The 17,907-nt window shown below is 48.1% G+C and overlaps 1 protein-coding gene and 1 long non-coding RNA gene across 3 annotated transcripts in view; one reads left to right on the top strand and one right to left on the bottom strand.

Annotated features, from left to right (window-relative positions):
• Positions 1-224: 224 nt before the first annotated feature.
• On the bottom strand, positions 225-14,315 carry SALL2 (spalt like transcription factor 2). Of its 2 annotated transcripts, none has more exons than XM_070797141.1 (3): positions 13,987-14,315; positions 2,023-4,832; positions 225-1,579 (listed from the first exon to the last, which is right to left on the bottom strand). In XM_070797141.1, the coding sequence occupies exons 1-3, from the start codon at positions 14,057-14,059 to the stop codon at positions 1,163-1,165; spliced, it is 3,300 nt and encodes a 1,099-aa protein (XP_070653242.1). In that variant the 5' UTR covers positions 14,060-14,315; the 3' UTR covers positions 225-1,162. The 2 variants fall into 2 exon arrangements, with proteins under 2 accessions (XP_070653242.1, XP_019823951.1); XM_019968392.2 differs by lacking the exon at positions 13,987-14,315 and adding an exon at positions 5,212-5,497.
• Positions 6,940-17,907, top strand: part of LOC139185219 (uncharacterized) — a 32,466-nt gene continuing 21,498 nt past the window's right edge. The window contains exon 1 of the long non-coding RNA XR_011568772.1: positions 6,940-7,635. This is a non-coding gene — a long non-coding RNA (uncharacterized lncRNA). The remainder of the gene's footprint in view (positions 7,636-17,907) is intronic.

Here is a 17,907-nt window from a genome sequence, read left to right as displayed (position 1 = left end):
TGAGCAAATCCTCTACCTTTTGAGAACACAAACACCATTTCAACAAGGAAATTACATTCAGTGAAGGTTGTTTTAGGACAAGGCTGAGCAAATTAAATACTTCACCACCATATGTTCAGCTTTGGCAGGAGATGTAGGTGGTAAGGGAATCTCAATGTTAGGGAATAACCATATCACACCCCAGCTGGCTATTTAGTCATGAAATAAGGAGAAACACACAAATATTTGGTTAAAACACCTTTAATGAAAAGGGAAAGACACTAATATCTCCCTTGTCTGGTCTTCACATTTTACTATGTTAGGAAACTCTGGAGCCTACACCTTTGGAGGAGCCATCACTCACATCAGTCAATAGCAGAATCTTCACTCCTTCCTCCTCAGAACTCCTGTTCCAGATGATCCTATGTTAAGAGTAAATACTACATCTCATTACAAGACAGAGAGGCAGGGAGGACAGCACCTGGGCTCCTCTCCCAAAGTCTGGGACTCTATTAACCAGACAGTGGCAAAGACACAAACCCAGGTCCATGGGCAGGCACAATGGGGAGGAAGTGGACCTTGAGAGAGGAAGATAAGGAAAATACAGGGGCTAGGGAATAAAGGAGGGAGTTATCTAAAACTAGAAGCACACTAGTGCTAGGAAACCCCTCTGATCCACAGTGCACTGTGGCACACTAAAGTCACCATGAGTCCAAAAGAACATTCATGCGACCCATCGACCCATCCAATCAAGAATTTGAGGTCTCCTCCTTTACATCTCGCCCCTTTATTAATCATACAGGTTTGCAGCAAGCCTTATGCTTTACAACACTCAACTTTCCATTAGTCCTTCAACTACCCTCATGAACAATGCTTGCTAAAGATATGAACTTCACATTTCCTTCCCCCAAATAGCCATCCCATGGGAGACCTCTCAGCAAGAAATCCACTTGTTTGCTAACTGTGAGAGGCAAAGATGAAGGATATGAGAAGCTCAGAATATCTTGGCCTATTAAGCAGCCAACACCTTTGCCTTAATGTGACTAAGACACGAGTGCCTTACTAGCAGGAAGAGTGTCCTGTGCCTTTCATTTCTCCCTACCCCCTGGGGCTGGGCCACGAGAGACAGATATTGTTCCATTTTCACTGTTGGCACGCGGAAGGAGAAGGAATGTACAATGTGCTACTTCTCTTCTAAGATGGGCTTCCCAGGCACTGTCTTGGATGCAAGAGGCCTAAAGAAGAAAAGGGGAGCTCTCTTCTCCTTGGCTTCTCTGGATCCCACCACTGCTGGAGGCAACTTCCCAGCCTCAGTTCCTGGGCCAAACAGCACTGCTGGTGCAGGGCCTGAAGTGGCAGTGGAGATGGAGATGGAACTGGAAGTCTGGGGCTTGGTGGGCAGGTCACTTGACAGGAAGGTTGTGTCCTGGTTCCAAAGAGACAGCGGGCCCACCCTCACCAGCTGGGAAGGAATGCCCTGGGACAAGAAGTCATGCAGGCTGACCTGGTCACCAGAGAGGAGTGGCCCTAGGCCCTCCAGGGACAGGTGCTGCCCCCTTCGGGGTGGGCTGTAATTCCATATGTGGGTGCTCAGGTGCACCTGCCAAAGGGGAGAGGAGAGGGAAGAAGGGTCATTCTCAGGGAAGCTGGAAAGGGTTCTTCTTGGGAATGTAAAAGCTGTAGCGAATCTATTTTCCTCAGGTACAATGAATGAAGAGGGAAGAAAAGTTTCTCAGGGGGCAGTTGCCGTGAGCTCAGCAATTTCGAAGCTCGGGGATTAGAGAAAAGTCATTAAGGACATCTAAGAACTCAGAGAAACAGACAAATAAACGCTCATACATCTGGGAGGTCCTTCTACAGAGCTCTCACTTCCTGCTCCTTGGGTCAAGGGGCAGCAGGTACAGAAAAACTGGTTCATGGGATGGTGGGGTCATCTTTTCGGGGAAAGGGAGAGAGCCCTGGGGAAGTGATAGAGGGTGAGCAGCCTGGGACCAAGGAAAGAGCAGCAATATTCTGAGGGCCATGGGGGGCAAAGGGCTGTACCTGGTGGTGGGCCAGCAGCATGTGCTTCTTGAGGGTAGCCCGCTCGAGAAAGCCCTGCCTGCAGAAAACACAAGTGAAGAGCAGCCCCTCCTTGGGGTGGGTTTTCTGATGCTCCTCCAGAGCTGCCTGGGTGGGAAAGGTCTGGCCACACACTTCACAGGCCTTTCGGCCACTGCTTTCCCCGGGCTCCTTTCTCATCACTTCCTGCAGGCTCAGCTCCTCCACCAACGGGGTGCTGCTGCCTTCCCCTTCAAGGGCCGGCGCTGACCCTGGGCTGGAGCTCCTCTCAGGTTTTCCCCCTTCTTCCGTGCCTCCGGCAGCATCACTGCCTCCCTGCTCCATTGGCTGCGTCTGATCCAGGGTGTCAGGTGGTGGTGGTGGCAGCAGACACGGCTGTTGAATGGCCTTCTCATTAGTGTCCATCTCCTTCCCAGCTGTGGTCACTGCCGCCACAGTCCCCACTTCCTCCTCAGTGCCAGAGGCCTCTTCTGAATCACCTCGCACGGATATCGCCTTCTCACCTCCACTTTCAGAGCCTCTTCCGGCCAGAGAATCTTCATCGGTCACATCTTCTTCCTCTTCTTCATCCTCTTCCTCTTCTTCAGACAACTCCTCCTCTGGGGATGGCTGCTGGGATGGCTGCTGGGGGAAGCCCCCGGCTCCGGAGACTGTCGATTGCTCAGAGCCGTTCTCCTGGGCAGTTCCCCCCGCTTCAGGGAGTGCAGTGCCACCATTGGGGATCTGGCCCCCCAGGTGCATCCGAACATGCTGCTGCAGAGTAACAGCGTTGGTGAACTTCTTCTGGCAAATGGGGCAGGAGTTCTGGGCCCGGGCAGCTGGACTAGCCTTATGGCCCACGAAATGTGCACGCAGATTGCCCCGGGTAGAGAAAGCTCTGCCACACACTTTGCATTTGAAGGGCCGCTCACCTCCATGCTGGCCATAATGCAGGCGCAGTGCCCGAGGACAGCTCAGCACCCGGAGACAAATGACACACTGGTTGGGTCCAGATGAGGCTGATGATGAAGCTGCAGGGGCAGAGGTGGTGGGGGCACCCGAGGCAGTAGAGGCCACTGCCACAGCTCCTTGACGGTCAATCTTTTCTACCAGCTGCTGAAGCTTGGAGGTCTCGGAGGGTGAAGCCCCCAAGGGCTCCAGCACATAAGGGAAAGGGAAGCTACCAGTGGACTTCAAGTGGTTGGTAAGCAGGGCCCAGCTGGGTAGCGATGTCACTAGCTTACTTAGCTGCATGCGGGTTGCTGCGCCACTTTCTGCCACTCCGGTGATGGCTGAGCCCTCACTCCCGGGCGGGGTGTTTTCATCCGCTTTATTCTTTGGCTCTACCGCTTTCATGAGCACAAACTTATTGAAAGCAGGAAGCGCAGGGGCCGTAGTGGTGCCTGCACCAGTGGAGAGCAGTGTGAGGCTCTCTGTGGCACTGAGGGCAGCAGTGGAGGCCACCAGAGGCTTGCGTTCCACACCTCCACCCGGCACAGCGGCCTCCTCCTCGGCCTTTTCTGGTGGCACCGACATACCATAGGGCAGGCCGCTGCTGGTGATAACGTAGTCTAGATGCTCTGGCACCGGGTGAGGGTTCATCTGCACATGTGGGTACTTCTCCCGATGCCGATGGAAATGCACTTTGAGGTTGCCTCTCGTGGTAAAGCGGTTGCCACACACATTACACTTATAGGGTCTCTCGCCTGTGTGGGAACGCAGGTGGATCTGCAGGGCACTGTCACTACCAAATACTTTGGCGCAGAAGCGGCACTTGTGCCTCCCACCGGGCTTCTCCAAGGGGCCCATCACTTCCCCATAACCCAACTCTCCACCTCCATTCTTTGGCTTCAGGAGCCCTGGGGAAGCAGCAGCCTCGAGGCCCCGGGCTGCCCCAAGACACTGCGCTGCCAGGAGTCCTGTGGTGCCTGGGAAAGCCAGGTGAGGCGAGGCGATCAGCTGATCCGTGCTGCCTGACAGGGCCGGGGAGGGTGCAGGGGTGGGTTTGTGGCTTCGCCCGACCACACCAGCAGAAAAAGGGTGCTGTGACCCCAAGGGGTGGTAAAGGTGGAAGAAAGCCTGCTTGGGTGCTTCTGCCCCTGAGGAGGAGGTGGAGGAAGGTGCCAGTGTTTTGCCAGTTTGGACAGGTTTGATGGGGCTGAAGAGAGGAAGCAGGGGTTTGGTGGAGGAGGCAGTCCCTGTCCCAGGCAGCTCCGAGGGACTGGAAGGGGTGCCCACTGTCTGGCCTAAGGAGCCTAGCAGCAGCACCTGCCGGCAGATTTGCTCAGTCATCTGCATCTGATGAATCTGGCGCTGCTGCAGCACCCGGAGTTCTTCCAAGATCAGAGGGATGTTCAAGTGGCCACTGCCTACCCCTGGGGGGGGAGGAGGAGGCGGAGGAGGAGGGGGTGCAGGGGTGGACTCCGGCGGTAATGGAGTTGCTCCCAGCTTGGGGCTGGCCAAGATCAGGCCCCCACCTCCCCCAGCTGCTGTACCTGTGGCAGCAATGAGGAAGTGCCCGGACGACTCCTCTCCCCTCCGCTCTGGGCCCCAGGTGGGATCTGTGGGTACAGAGGACGCGCAGTCCGAGGGGTTGCTTTGCTCAGCTTCCATGGCCTGCGGACTACTGTGGCCCTCAGGCCGGGGTTCGCAAGAGGTCGAAGAGTTGTTGGGGTTCTCCTGGCCCCCAATTATCACCATTACAGGGGGATCAGTAGAACATGCATTCTGGTGGGCGAGGAATTCGGTTGGGTCAGTGAATTGTGCGCAGCACTTGGCACAGACTTGGGGGTGGTCGTCCTCGCTCACATCACCTGGGGGAGAACACAAGGAGAGAGCGTGGGTGGTGCGGTTGGGATGGGTATACACAGGCTGTAATTAACAACGAGCCCAGTAACCGCTAGTGGGGGTGGGGAGATGAGCTCACCATCAGGCCGTGCAGAAGGCTAGAGCTCAGGGCTGACCCGCCTGGACACGACACGCCAGCACTGGGGGCCAGGGAGGAGTGGGCATGCACAAGCTACTGTCCCCCTTCCATCCCCTCGCACCCCGGGTCACCGGCGGGCGGAAGGACTAGCTGGGAGGACCGGGTCCTGGGCAGAGAATCGTGCGTTTTATCTCGTCCACCGAAAGTCCTTCCCCCCTCGCCCCGCGCGCCCCCTCCACCCCTACCCCTGCCGGGCCCTACCGCACCTCCAAGCTCCGCCGGCTCCCCGCAGGGCCCCCCGAGACGAGAGCTCCTCCCGGCTTCGTGCGCCATGGTTGTGCGGGAGGTACAGGGCCGGGTGGAGTGGGAGACAATGGGTATCCGGATTGGGGGAGGCGGCACTGGCCGCCCGGGCTGCAGCAGCCTCTGCACCCAGCGGCCCAGACTGCAGAGATGGAGATCGGCGGCGGGGGCAGGGCGCAGTGGAGGAGGGGGAGGGGAGCAAGGAGACGCGGAGGAGGGGAGGAGCTGGAGCCGGAAAGCTGGGAGAGGGGAGATGGGGGAGGAGCTGCTGGGAAGGGGAGTCTGTGGGGAGGAGCTGCTGGGGAGGGAGGCGGGAGCTGGGGAAGGAGGGGGGGGGCGGGGGATGGGTGTACGGGGGCGGGAGCCCAGAGCACAGGAGGGTTTCCGGTAGGCTCAGTGACAGGTGCTGTGGGGCCTGGTGGGGGTCCACCTATCCTTGCCCTCTGCTAGCTCCCCCCATCTCCAGATGTCTTTGCCCAGACCGGCCCGCCCACCTCCCCAGCAAGCTCAAGGGGGCACAGTAGGAAACACAGCCTTGCTCAATAGAGCAGAGCGATAGGCTTCTCTTATTTTTCTTCGGATAAAGGATCCGCTGAGCCTGGAAAACGTGGACTCCAGAGAGGGTGGTCTGAGGGCCAGAGCAGGAGGGGGGTCCCAGAAAATCCACCCCTTATCTACACACATTCACACCGCCCCTTCAAATGCCCCAAGTTTTGTCCTGTTTTCTTCACCTCCATTCCCACCCTACCCCCACACCCCCTCTACAATAGAAGCTTCTTAGGGTGGGAGGCTGCGAGGTAGAATTTCCAAGGAAGTCGATTCAGGACTCTTCTCTGCGGAACACTAAGCCCCTTTACTCCCCGCCCCTCCTCCCCCAGAATAATAGCTGAATGCAAGTTATTCCACGGATCACCCGGCCCACACCTCATTTATAGAGTTCATGCTTATTTAAGGAGCCATCTCCTATTTAGTTTCCTCTTCTCTACCCTTCTTCCTCCGTTGTCCTTCTCTAGCAACGCAGACACTATTAAGGACGTGCGGTTTGGGGGAGATGCTAGCCTGCAGAGGCCCACCTAGCTTTAACCCCGGGGGGACGGGAGCTCCTCCTGAAACAATGGGGAAAATGCAGTAGGAGGGAGCTACCAGGCAGCCTCTCGGGGCCTAAAGCCCCTTTTAGCCCCAGGCTGGGTTGAATGCCTAGAAATGACTTAACACCTGCTCACTGCACAGAGGTGGCCTCCAGTTCGGAGAGAGGATTAAGCGGGTAAAATGCCTCCTGGACCAGGTACTCTGCATTCCCTTCCTATCTTGAAATGAGCCTTAAAGGCTTTCCCACTTCCTTAAAAGAGCTTACAGGTGGTGACAACAAGTCCTTAGGTCTGTGGTTTGCCTGGGCATCAGTAAATCCACCTTGTTCTAATCCCAGTTCCGTTCTTGCCTGGCTGGTAAATTGAGGTGTGGTGGGCAGTCACACCATGACTACACTGCCATTTCCTTTTTTGTAAAGTGGTAATATTGTAGCTATGTTGGCTTCATCAGAGAAATATAGTGGGGATAAAATAATATGTATATATAGGACTTCAAATTTTGGGAGGAGTCCTAAATATTATGAATTAAAGAACTTATCGTTCAGTGGCAAAAAAAAAAAAACAAAATAAGCTAAAATACATATATATTCAAATTAGGTCTGTTTTCATGTTGCCTATTAATTTCTTTCTTTCTTTATTTATTTTTGGCCAAGCTGTACGGCTTACTCAGGATCTTAGTTCCCTGAACCCAGGTCCTTGGTAGCATAAGTGTGGCATCCTAACCACTGGACTGCCAGGGAATTAGCAATCTTATTCATTTCTGAGGCTAATATCATTGGCTTATATTAAGAGTAGGAAGTCTTTTGGGGTGGGAGCTGTAATAGCCATCTCCTTCCCCAAATATTAATGTTAGTGTAGTGTAATATTAATATTAGGCTTTTCAGGTGGCGCTAGTGGTAAAGAATCCATCTGCCAATGCAGGAGAGGCAAGAGACACGGGTTTGATTCTTGGGTTGGGACGATTCCCTGGAGTAGGAAAAGGCAATCCACTCCATTATTCTTGCCTGGAAAATTCTATGGACAGAGGAGCCTGGCAGGCTACAGTCCATGGGGTTGCAAAGAGTCAGACATGACTGAACACACACACTGAGTTGTATATATAATATAGACATAGTTGAATATTAATATTAGTACAATATATTAATAATGTCCACTTTCATTGAAAACTTTGTACTGAATTGTTTTGAAACTTCAGATAAACACAAGTGTCTTGACACTGTGGACAATGGCTCTGAAACAGAGGAGCTCCAGGCTTCCAGACCTGACCAGGGAGGGAGAGGGGATTCTGTGTCAATTATGGTAAGTCACAGGTAAACTGCAATGTTGTTTATTTTTACAGATAAGGAAGTTGAAGCTTGGAGAGGTTAAGTGACTTTTCCAAATTCACACAGTAATTCAGTGCAGCAAGCATTCAGAGTTTTGACTCCTGTCCAATACTTTCCCAAGCACATCAACACTATGTAGCTTCCCTAAACTAGAGAAAGGGCCTTGTGTGGTTCCTACCTGCCATTTGCTCTGTGGCCTCAGTGAGAAAGAAGGAATCAGATGGACGCTTTCTACTGAGCATTTGTTAATTAGCATTGAACGTTTGATATCAAGTTGCTGTTTTGTCAAGTCTTCCAACAAGAAAAGAAATCCTTTTCTTTTCATCTTCTCCTGGGAAACACTGTCCCCTTTCTTGCTCTTTAATGAAACTTGCTTTCTGATGCGTAATTTGATCTGCACTCTTCTTAAAGGTAAATTCAGTCCCTGTTGAAAGGTGATGGATCAACAGCCACCTGTAAGAGGAGCCCTCTATTTCTCAGCACTTTTCACTCACTGCCTATCCTGAAAAGGGGGGTGGGATTCTTAGGCAGACACGAATGAAATCATAAACACAGGACTAAACAAACCCGGTAATGGTGTCCCTAGATAGCAGATAAGGTGAAGTAAGCTATCCTGGGTCACATGCAAAGTCTGGGATGGACACAGGACTGAGATCTGGATATGCTGGTTTAAATTTATAAAGAGCTGAAATAACAAAGAAAAATGAAATCAGGTGACTGTCTAAATCTGGTGGCTCATCAAACTTGGGAAAGGATGGCTCAGAAAACAGAAAAATCAGTGGGTAGCAGTGACTTGAACAGAGGTTCTCAAACTTTGCTGCCCACTAGAATTACTGGAAGAGCTTTTAAAAATCCCAGTGGCCAGGCTGTGTGTGCATGCATGCTAAGTCTGACGCTTTGTGAAGATATGAACTGTAGCCTGCCAGGCTCCTCTGTCCATGTGATTCTCCAAGCAAGAATACAGGGTAGCCATTTCCTCCTCCAGGGAATCTTCCGGACCCAGGGATCGAACCTGCATCTCTTAGGTCTCCTACATTGGCTGGTGGGATCTTTACCACTAGCGGCACCTGGGAAGCCTGGCCAGGGTGGGTCTAGGCATCAATGTTTGTCATGCTCCTCAAGTGATTCCAATGTACAGCCAAGGAGGAGATCCATAGTGTATATCAGAGGAGTGCCTTTCCCAGCAAAACTTCCACCCTGCTTCTCACAAATCTTCAAAGTGGAAAAGTAGAAAGTGCTGTAATGTCTGACTCTTTTGTGACCCCACAGACTGTAGCCTGCCAGGCTCCTCTGTTCATGAGATTTCACAGGCAAGAATACTGGAGTGGGTTGCCATTTCCTTCTTCAAGGGATCTTCCCGACCCAGGGATCAAATCCGTTTCTCCTGTATTGCTGGTGAACTCTTTACTGCTGAGCCACCGGGGAAGGTCACAAATCTTACCTGTGTTCAACTTTACCAAAATTAGGACATAAGTAAAATGAGTTGCTCCATGCAAAATAAAATCTGCCTGTCGGGTTCTCTCTCTACTCTGACCACAGGTACATTTTAACTCTCTTGTACCCTGCTTCCATGAACAGAAATTGACATGATATTCACTCGACTATGAGTTTAAGTGACTGTATGTGCATCTTGAGCCATACTTCTAATTGTAAAATGGAAGGCTTTGTTCTACACAGAGTTTAGGCACCATCCAACCATTAAAGAAATGAGCATACTATGTCAGTTCAGTTCAGTCGCTCAGTCGTGTCCGACCTCTTTGCGACCCCATGAATCGCAGCATGCCAGGCCTCCCTGTCCATCACCAACTCCCGGAGTTCATTCAGACTCACGTCCATCGAGTCAGTGATGCCATCCAGCCATCTCATCCTCTGTCGTCCCCTTCTCCTCCTGCCCCCAATCCCTCCCAGCATCAGAGTCTTTTCCAATGAGTCAACTCTTCACGTGATGTGGCCAAAGTACTGGAGTTTCAGCTTTAGTATCATTCCTTCCAAAGAAATCCCAGGGCTGATCTCCTTCAGAATGGACTGGTTGCTCTGCCTAAACTTACTGTTAATGTTGGACCAACACCAATTGATAGTGTCCCCAGTTATGAGTTGATTCTGTAACTGCTGCTATAGAGGACTTCTAAGGGAGAATAAATGATCTTCTCTTCCTCACTCCTCTCTCCTAAATGCATCCACATACCCCTCTGTCGCTCACACCTAGTAAGTGTACCCTTGACCTGTGCAACGCAGTGGACAAACAGGCACAGGTACATCTGGTGCTAAGTGAGAAAAATATATGTTTCCAGAATACGAATATCTTCGATCAAACACACGCAAAAAAGGTTTTTTTTTTAAAAACAGGCATTTTTCTGATATCAAAGGACTCGGCACTTAACATGGAATTCATACTGTTTTGAAACTGGAAGTGACTTTAGAGATCTGACCTCTCACTGAGCAGAGTGACTCAGTCACTCTGAATCAGACCTCAGTTAAAGTGCCAGCGCTTTCTAACCTTTGTGACCTTGGGAAAAGTTTCTTAATTTCCCTAAGGCTTGGATTTCTTTTTAAAATGGGGGTATAGCAATAAAAAGGTATGAAATTCTTATACAGTGCTACAACATAGATGAGACTTGAAAACATTGTGCTGAGTGAAATAAGCCAGATGGAAATAAGCCACTCAAATGGACACATATTGTATGGTTTCATTATGTGAGATCCCTAGAATTGGTAAATTCACAGAGACGGAAAGTCGAATGGTGATTTCCTGGGGCTGGTGGGGTTGGGTGAAGCAAATGCGGAGTTATTATTTAATGGGTATACAGTTTCAGTTTTGCAAGAGGAAAGAGCTCTGAAATGGATGGTAGTGATGGTTGCACAGAATTGTGAATATACTTAATGCCACTGAATTGTATGCTTAAAAATGAAAAATTTTGTTTTGTATCACCATAAATTAAAGTCACTTTAATGGAGGTAATAATAGCAGAGAAATAAACAAAAAAATATATATAAAGGGCGTAGCATAGTACCTGACAAATAGTAAATGCTCTGCAAATATTAGCAATGAGTATTATTCTGTAAAGACTAAAACCTGAAGCCTGGGAGAAGGCTGGATTTGTCCAAGGTCACAAAACTTCCAAGTCCAAGCCGGACTGAAAACCAGGTTTTGTGTTTCCTTATCCAGTGCTCTATTGTACCCTGCCTGAGTACTTTCTATCTACTCAGAAATGTTTTCTTTTTGACCCAGGAGTGCCTAGGGCTTAAAGGCTCAGGCATCAATACTCCAAGAAAGGATGCTGTAAAGAGAACAGGACCCTCACAACTCTATTTTTGCCTTCTTTCCCCTTTTGCTGCTCTTGATATCTGCCAACTGCCATTTCTCCCCCTAGATCTGTTTGGCTGTTGTCCTGGTTTCTCCTTCTCACTAAATATCTGGGTTTCCGATGGTTTCCTTTATTTCCCAGATGCACTGGTTTACATTTTCCCTATTTACATCCCTTATGTTCTCTATTCCCGACTTCTAGACTCTGTAGGGAAGAGAGGAATTTTTTTTTCTCTCCAGAGTTTTTAAGTAAATAGACTATTTCCTTCTCATCACTTATGTGCGATTACTATTCTGTTAGGTTTTTGGTGTTCTGGTCAGGGAAGCTGAACAAAAAGAGGGCTGGAAAACAGGTTTTTCAGACTGTGTCTTGGTGATATCTTAGGTCACTGCAGAGATGAGGCTTTTAAAATGTGCAACAAAGGCTCAGCATTTGCTTGTCACATATGGTAAACATTGCTTAAAGGAAGGCAAAGACTCCTGAAAGCCTTAGTGGCACCCTAGCCTACTAAATAAATGTCTGCTGATGGTCATGATGATGCCCATAGCTCCACAGGTACACCTGTAAAAGGGCACACATAAGAGCCCCCAAATAAGAGCCCTCCCTACCTAATTTGGGGGTGTGCAGAACAAAAAAATGTCCCTGGGGTAGAAGGAAAACTCAGGAGCCTGAAGATCACGTGAGTGAATAGAAACCCTATCTGTATATCTTATGAAAGCATAAAGGAATTTTAGATTTGATCAAATATTAGCCACCTCATCTTACATGAGACCCCATTACACCCCAGGTCATGCTAGTAGCGCAAGGATCTTTCTCTCTCAGGAGAATTCTGAACAGAAAACCCATAGGCTTTCTTAAGGTTAACTACTGCTTTCTTGCTCCTGACATTTATGTTTTTAACTTTTATGGCTCAAAGGGAAAATTTCAACTGAAATTCTTTGCTGCCACTGAGTTCAAGCCTGTACTGTTTCCATGGGGACGGCTTTGCTGCAGCATTCCGCGCCCCCAGGTGTTCACAGCCACAAGTGGGAGCTACAGCTCAAGGGGGCTGGAGAATCCTCTCAGGGCAGTAGTGAAAGAATTTGTAGCCTCCTCCCAGACTCTTCCTCAGCAGTGGTGTAGGGAATGGGTGAGCTGAGGAAGTGGGGAGAGAGGGGAGAGAGGAGAGGAGGACGCCTCTGGGGGAATTCAGTATTGTTCCGCAATCCAACCAGCAGGGGAGCAGGACTGTAAGGCAACTCCGAGGCTCTGGGGGAAGTCTCCTGTAGAGCAGCGGGAGGAAACATCCGGCCTGCAGCCGCATTAAGCGGGGGCTAATGTGTCCCAGGAGGGAAGGATGCCACCAGCATGAACCTCTTAATACTGGCACAGTGGGATCCCAGTAAAGCACTGACTTGAAGGGGATGTGTTCTACACAAAAGCCAATATGTCTGTAGCATGTGGCACACTGACTTGATCTCAAGTCTTTTTTTTTTTTTTTTACAGCAGGTGAGAAGGTAAATTTAATCCATGTTTTAGTTTTAGCCACTACAAATACATTATCCTAGAGGTTTCCATGACACATATCTCATAAAGAAATGCTGAAGTTCACCAAGAGTTCCCAGAGCTTTTGTCTTATTTCAGTATTTGCAGGAAGTGCCACTGTATTCACATATAATAATAATACTCACATATTAAGTACTTATTTATGCTAGGGACTGTACCACTTGTATTAAGCACTTATTTATGCTAGTTATTTCTATAAGTGTACTAAAACATGTATTAACTCAATAACCCAATGAGATAGTAGTCAGTATATTCATCTCCATTTTACAGATGAGGAAACTGAGACATAGAAAAGCAAAGTAAATCAACAAAGGCTGCACAGCTAACCAAGAGGTAGAGCCAGGATTTGAATCCTGAAATTCTGCCTTCAGAATCCTTGTGTTTAATCCTATACTACATTGTTGGGTGAATCAGCTATTTGCTAAATAAATAGTTTATCCCTCAGCCAGTGTGAAATACATAGCCATACCAGATTATCCAAAACTTGCTCAATCCTAAGAAGTACCTGGATATTTGCAAAGATACAGATTCCCAGACGCTAGCCCACATCTACCCACAACCAAGCAAGCTTGGAAAACCCTAATTTAGGTGGAGTGTGTACTGCTAGTTCTGATTATCATGAAATCAAGGTTTCTTTCCTGATTATGCCTGTTTTTGAGACTGAGCAATGTCACTGCTCAGTATCTTAGTTGCTCTCTTGGCTGCCTCTTACTTACTGGAATGTTATAAGAATACATGAAAAGTTCCCCCCTCATAAAGAAAATCTGTTACATAAATGATAATATTCTCATAAAATTATATGCATGTATTAACATGCATGTATGTTAACACATACAGGTTTTTTTTAGCTTGGCTTTCCTTGAAGCACCCGCCTAAGCCCCTCATCCAGACCTTTCCTCCAACCTCTACCCCAGGTGACACAGATAGGCACTCCAAACCAGGCTGCATCTGACCGACATTAGCTCTCTCCCTCTGGGAGCTCTGATCTGTTCTCTGCTCAGCCCAACAATAAGAAACTTTTTTCTCCTCTCCCTCAGGGGAAACTTCACGTTCATCCAATTCATTCTCTTGCAACCCAACTCTCCAGAAAGAAAAGGGGGGAAAATCCCACCCCTAAGAGACGGGTCTTCAGGTCTGAGAAGGTTACTTAGCAACGGGCACAAAGACCAGTGAGCAAAGGGGGACCTGGGGAGAAAACTCTTGGGTGGGGAGACAGAGCCAGTTTGAAAACTCCATTTCATCCAAAGAAAAGCAACACGGAAAACAAACAGAATCAACCCTGAGAAAAGCCAAGCGGGGCTTCTCTCCAGTGCAGGTCATCATCTCCTTACTGCCTGCAACTCAACTCTTTCAACCCCCTAGTGACCAAGTCCTCCCCCTGGTTTCGCCCATGGCCCGGGTGCCCTCCCCTTGCCCTGGCCTGACCCACACAGGCTTGGACTCAGCCCCCACCCCCACCCCTCCCCGGCACCCACCGTTCTCAGACGCGCTGGGACCTTCGCAGTCCGAGATTAACTGTTGGGGTTTCCGCTGCTTTCGCCGAGACATTCCCGGGTAGAGAGAGGTGGGACAGGGAGGGACAACGCTCACTTAGTCTGAATCGGGGTGACCTGGTCTGGTCTCCCCCCTGGGTCTGAAGCCAACTGATGCCTCTCCCCCAATGCCAATCACTGTGAAGCAGAGATGTTCTCGCTTCCCAGGGACGGACAGACAGACACGAGCGCGCTCTGATTCTCAGTCTCTGACTCTCTCTCAATCTCTGCAAGTCTTTAAAGGGGAGACGCCCCCTTTTTTTTCTTCAGCTTCTTCCCTACGCTTCTGCAGCTGCCATTGTAAAAGCAAAAATCCTAATCTTTCCGCACACTCTTTTCTTTTGTACTGCAGAGGAAAGGATTTAACCCTCTCCTCCCTGCCCGGTTCCGGGCCTCTCGCTCTGCTGTCTGTTCAGAAAATGTCCCTCGGTTGTTTTTCTAACTCTTCCTCTAAGCTCTTCACAGTGCTTTCTGGTTATTTCATGATTCTGTGCCACCTTGTTGGAAGATGTGACTGCTTCTGGGGTATAAGCTGAAATGAGAACTTTCTGGTATATCCTGATTATAAGGCCAAGAACTTAGTTACTTGCCAGTCAAAAATGAGAAAGGCTGACCAAAAAAAATGATCATTATATATATGTAGACCTCTTTAAAATTTATAAGATATTTTCGTGTATGGGGCATATTTTGAGAAATACATCTTTGAGGTTAGCACAGCCAGTTTTACTACTCCTATTTATAGATGATCCTCTTTACAGCTGAACCAAAAGGCTCAGGGAGGTTAAGTAACTTGTCCAACATTGCACAGCTGTGATGTAACAGAAACAGCCCTGGCAGCCAGGTGGATCTGACAGTAGTCTAGCATTTTTTTTTTTTTTTCTCTCAATATGCCACCAAACTCCTAGCATGTAAAATGAAAATGATTGATCTTAAGGACTCTCATTTAAAATACCTACAGGGTCAGGGGCTCTTCTGTGTCTCCTACTTCTTTCCAGCTCCCAGAGTTGAAGGGATGCCACCTTTGAGAATATCACACAGAAGAGTTCTGTGGTACTCTAGAGGAGACATTGGCTTCCCTAGTGGCTCAAGTGGTAAAGAACCCGCCTGCCAATGCAGGAGACACAGGTAGGATCTCTGTGTCAGGAAGATCCCCTGGAAAAGGAAATGGCAACATGCTCCAATATTCTTACCAGGATAATTCTGTGGACAGAGGAGCCTGGTGGGCTACAGTCCATGGGGTCACAAAGAGTCTGGCACGACTGAAATGACTGAGCATTCACGCACTACCAGAACAGAAGTTACAAGGAGGCACCTTCACCTCAGTATAAAGGAACTTTATAAAGTGTGATGGATTCTCCTGTAAATTTGTGAGCTCTTTGTGACATGTTCTCATAGAGACTGAAAACAGTTGTCAAGGATTCTGTGGAAAGAATTTCTTTGTGGATATTAAATTTGATCTTTAAGAACATATCATTTGATGTACTTGCCCAGTGGTCCAGTGGTTTAAGACTCTGCACATTCAATGCAGGGGATGTGGGTTTGATCCCTGGTCAAGAAACTAAGATGTGATATGGCCAAACAATGATAACAAAAAACCATCATTGCCAATGAGCCAACCGAGTCTCTCCTATTCAGATTGCACATTTAAGGGTGATTGATTTATTGTTCTTTAACTTCTGACGTTGCTGCTCCTCCCTGAATTTTCGGTGCTAATGTTACCACTTTACATAGACTATCCAGATATGCCCTATCTTCTAGCTATAATGCCTAGGTCCTCTCGTTTAAACTTATTTATCTTTTACTCTACTGGCTAAGAGAAGAAAGCATCAGAAACACCATCTGTTAGCAAAGTGGGAATTATTTTGCCCTTTGGAGTTGAGTGATGTAAATCTGATGGCTGTGTCTTCAGAGAAAAGCAAAGCTCACAAAGTGTTGGGTGCACACTTGGAGTTTCCTTCATTTCTTCCCTTACACAAGTGCAACTTAGTTTGGCAGTAGTAAGAAAGGGAGAGAGAAAGACAGATGGTAGGGGGGTTGCTGGTGATAAAAGAGGCAGTTACCCCCATCTAAAGAGATTTGGGGAGTACTCTGATCTTTGCTTTGGAGTTCATGGAGTCTCCATTATTTTCCCAGATTTTTGGGGTCAGGACCTTGAGTGGCTCCCTCATGGGCAGTCCTCAGAACTCTTGCTAACATTGTCTTATTCATCCTGTTAACCTCCTTGTGGTAGACAGGTGCACTCATCACTAGGTTATTGTGGAGGAAATGGGAACACAGAGGCCAGGAAAGTTCTAATTTCTCAGTGGAATAGACTGCGTTTTGTCACGCTATAATTCCACTGTTTCCATCAGGTACTTCCTCTTTGAGGAAAAGAAATGAGAGAAGGAACATAGCATTCTGCTTTCCTTAGGAGTCTGGAGATCTCCAAGGGCACATCTGGGGGTCCAGTATTCATGTCTTTCCTGAGTCTTGTCTGTCTGGTCTTTCCCTACTTTGGTCCACCCTCTTTCTTGCTGTCCTTATTGTGAAAGGAAGGGCTCTTTCCCCTCCTCTCCTTTCTTCCGCCCTCCCCCATTTACCATTTTTTCCTTTTACCTCTCCACTGTGGCCTCTTGACCTCCCCACAGAGTTACAAAAGTAAAATCCTTGAAGAGATGCTGCTGTGGGAATGTTAATGAGCCTTCCCCACAAAGGGGCAAAGACTTTACTTCACTGAGTTGGAAAAAAGCCCCTTTGAAAAGGGGTTTCTGTGTGTGGTGAAGTGGAGAAGGGAGGGGGAGGAGAGAGAGGGAGGGAGAGGGAGAAAAGAAGGGAGGGAGAGAAAGAGCAAGAGAACGAAAGGAGAGAGAAATGAGAGAGAGATTGAGAGAAATTTAGTAGAAGAAGAGAATATGAAAACAGCATGTTTCCTTCTGTAATTGGTGATTTAATTTTTGGAAAATGTTCCATAGTCATTTGACCTTGTAAACTAGGCATTTAAGTTCCCAAAAAGCTCAAGAGGCACACTCGGCATTGAAGATAATGAAGGATGGGAAAAAAGGACTTACCCTAGCACCCTACCCCCAGTTCCTTCCCCTGTGTGGAAACCTGAGAGGCTCTGGGGGTGGGGGGTGGAGTGGGAGGATATTTTGGGCAGGAAGTAGTTGGTGGTGAAGATGGACTCTTTATTCTGGCTTTGTGGTTCCTTTTTATGATATTTGCTAATTTTACCAATATTTTCTATTTTGGCTTCCCTATTGACTTAAAATTTTTCCTCTCTTAAGGGATAAAATACTGTTGGGTGTTTACATCATGGGGCCAAAGCAGGACTTTGCTCAGGACTCCTACTTTTCAAGCAGGACACTGTATCCTTCCTTTGTGAGCACAGGTTGCCTCTGAATTAGTTTAAATGGATGTTAGGGTACTCTTATTATCAAAAAATATGTCCTTAAAAAGCAAAGATATGTTGTTGCTTTTGGAAAAAATTGAAGTATACTTGAATGTTACTGCTCAAGCCAGTCATTATGTTTGACTCTCAGAGATTTTCCTGCACGTTGTTTTGTGATATCAGCACAATAGTGCAGTCAAAGAAGCCCAAAACTGTGAGAAACAAAGAGAAGGTGATTGGAATGAGATCCTCTGAGGAAGAGAAAGAAGAGGGCCCAGTCAGGGATGCTAATTCCCAGAGCTCTGTAACTCCTCTGGGTTCACTGTAATCACAGGTAATCACATGGGGAATTTATGGAGAATTCACATTCCTAGCCTCTATCCCTGATCTCCTTAATCAGTCTCTGAGTCTGAAGCCTAAGATTTAAAAATAAACTCTTAAATGATTCTTTTGCAGTTTGAGACAGTTGAGCTTGACTGTTGCTTTTGAAACCAGGT

Source organism: Bos indicus, chromosome 10 (genome assembly GCF_029378745.1).
Source record: "Bos indicus isolate NIAB-ARS_2022 breed Sahiwal x Tharparkar chromosome 10, NIAB-ARS_B.indTharparkar_mat_pri_1.0, whole genome shotgun sequence".
Taxonomy (NCBI): Eukaryota; Metazoa; Chordata; class Mammalia; order Artiodactyla; family Bovidae; genus Bos; species Bos indicus.
This window is presented reverse-complemented; position numbering and strand designations above follow the sequence as displayed.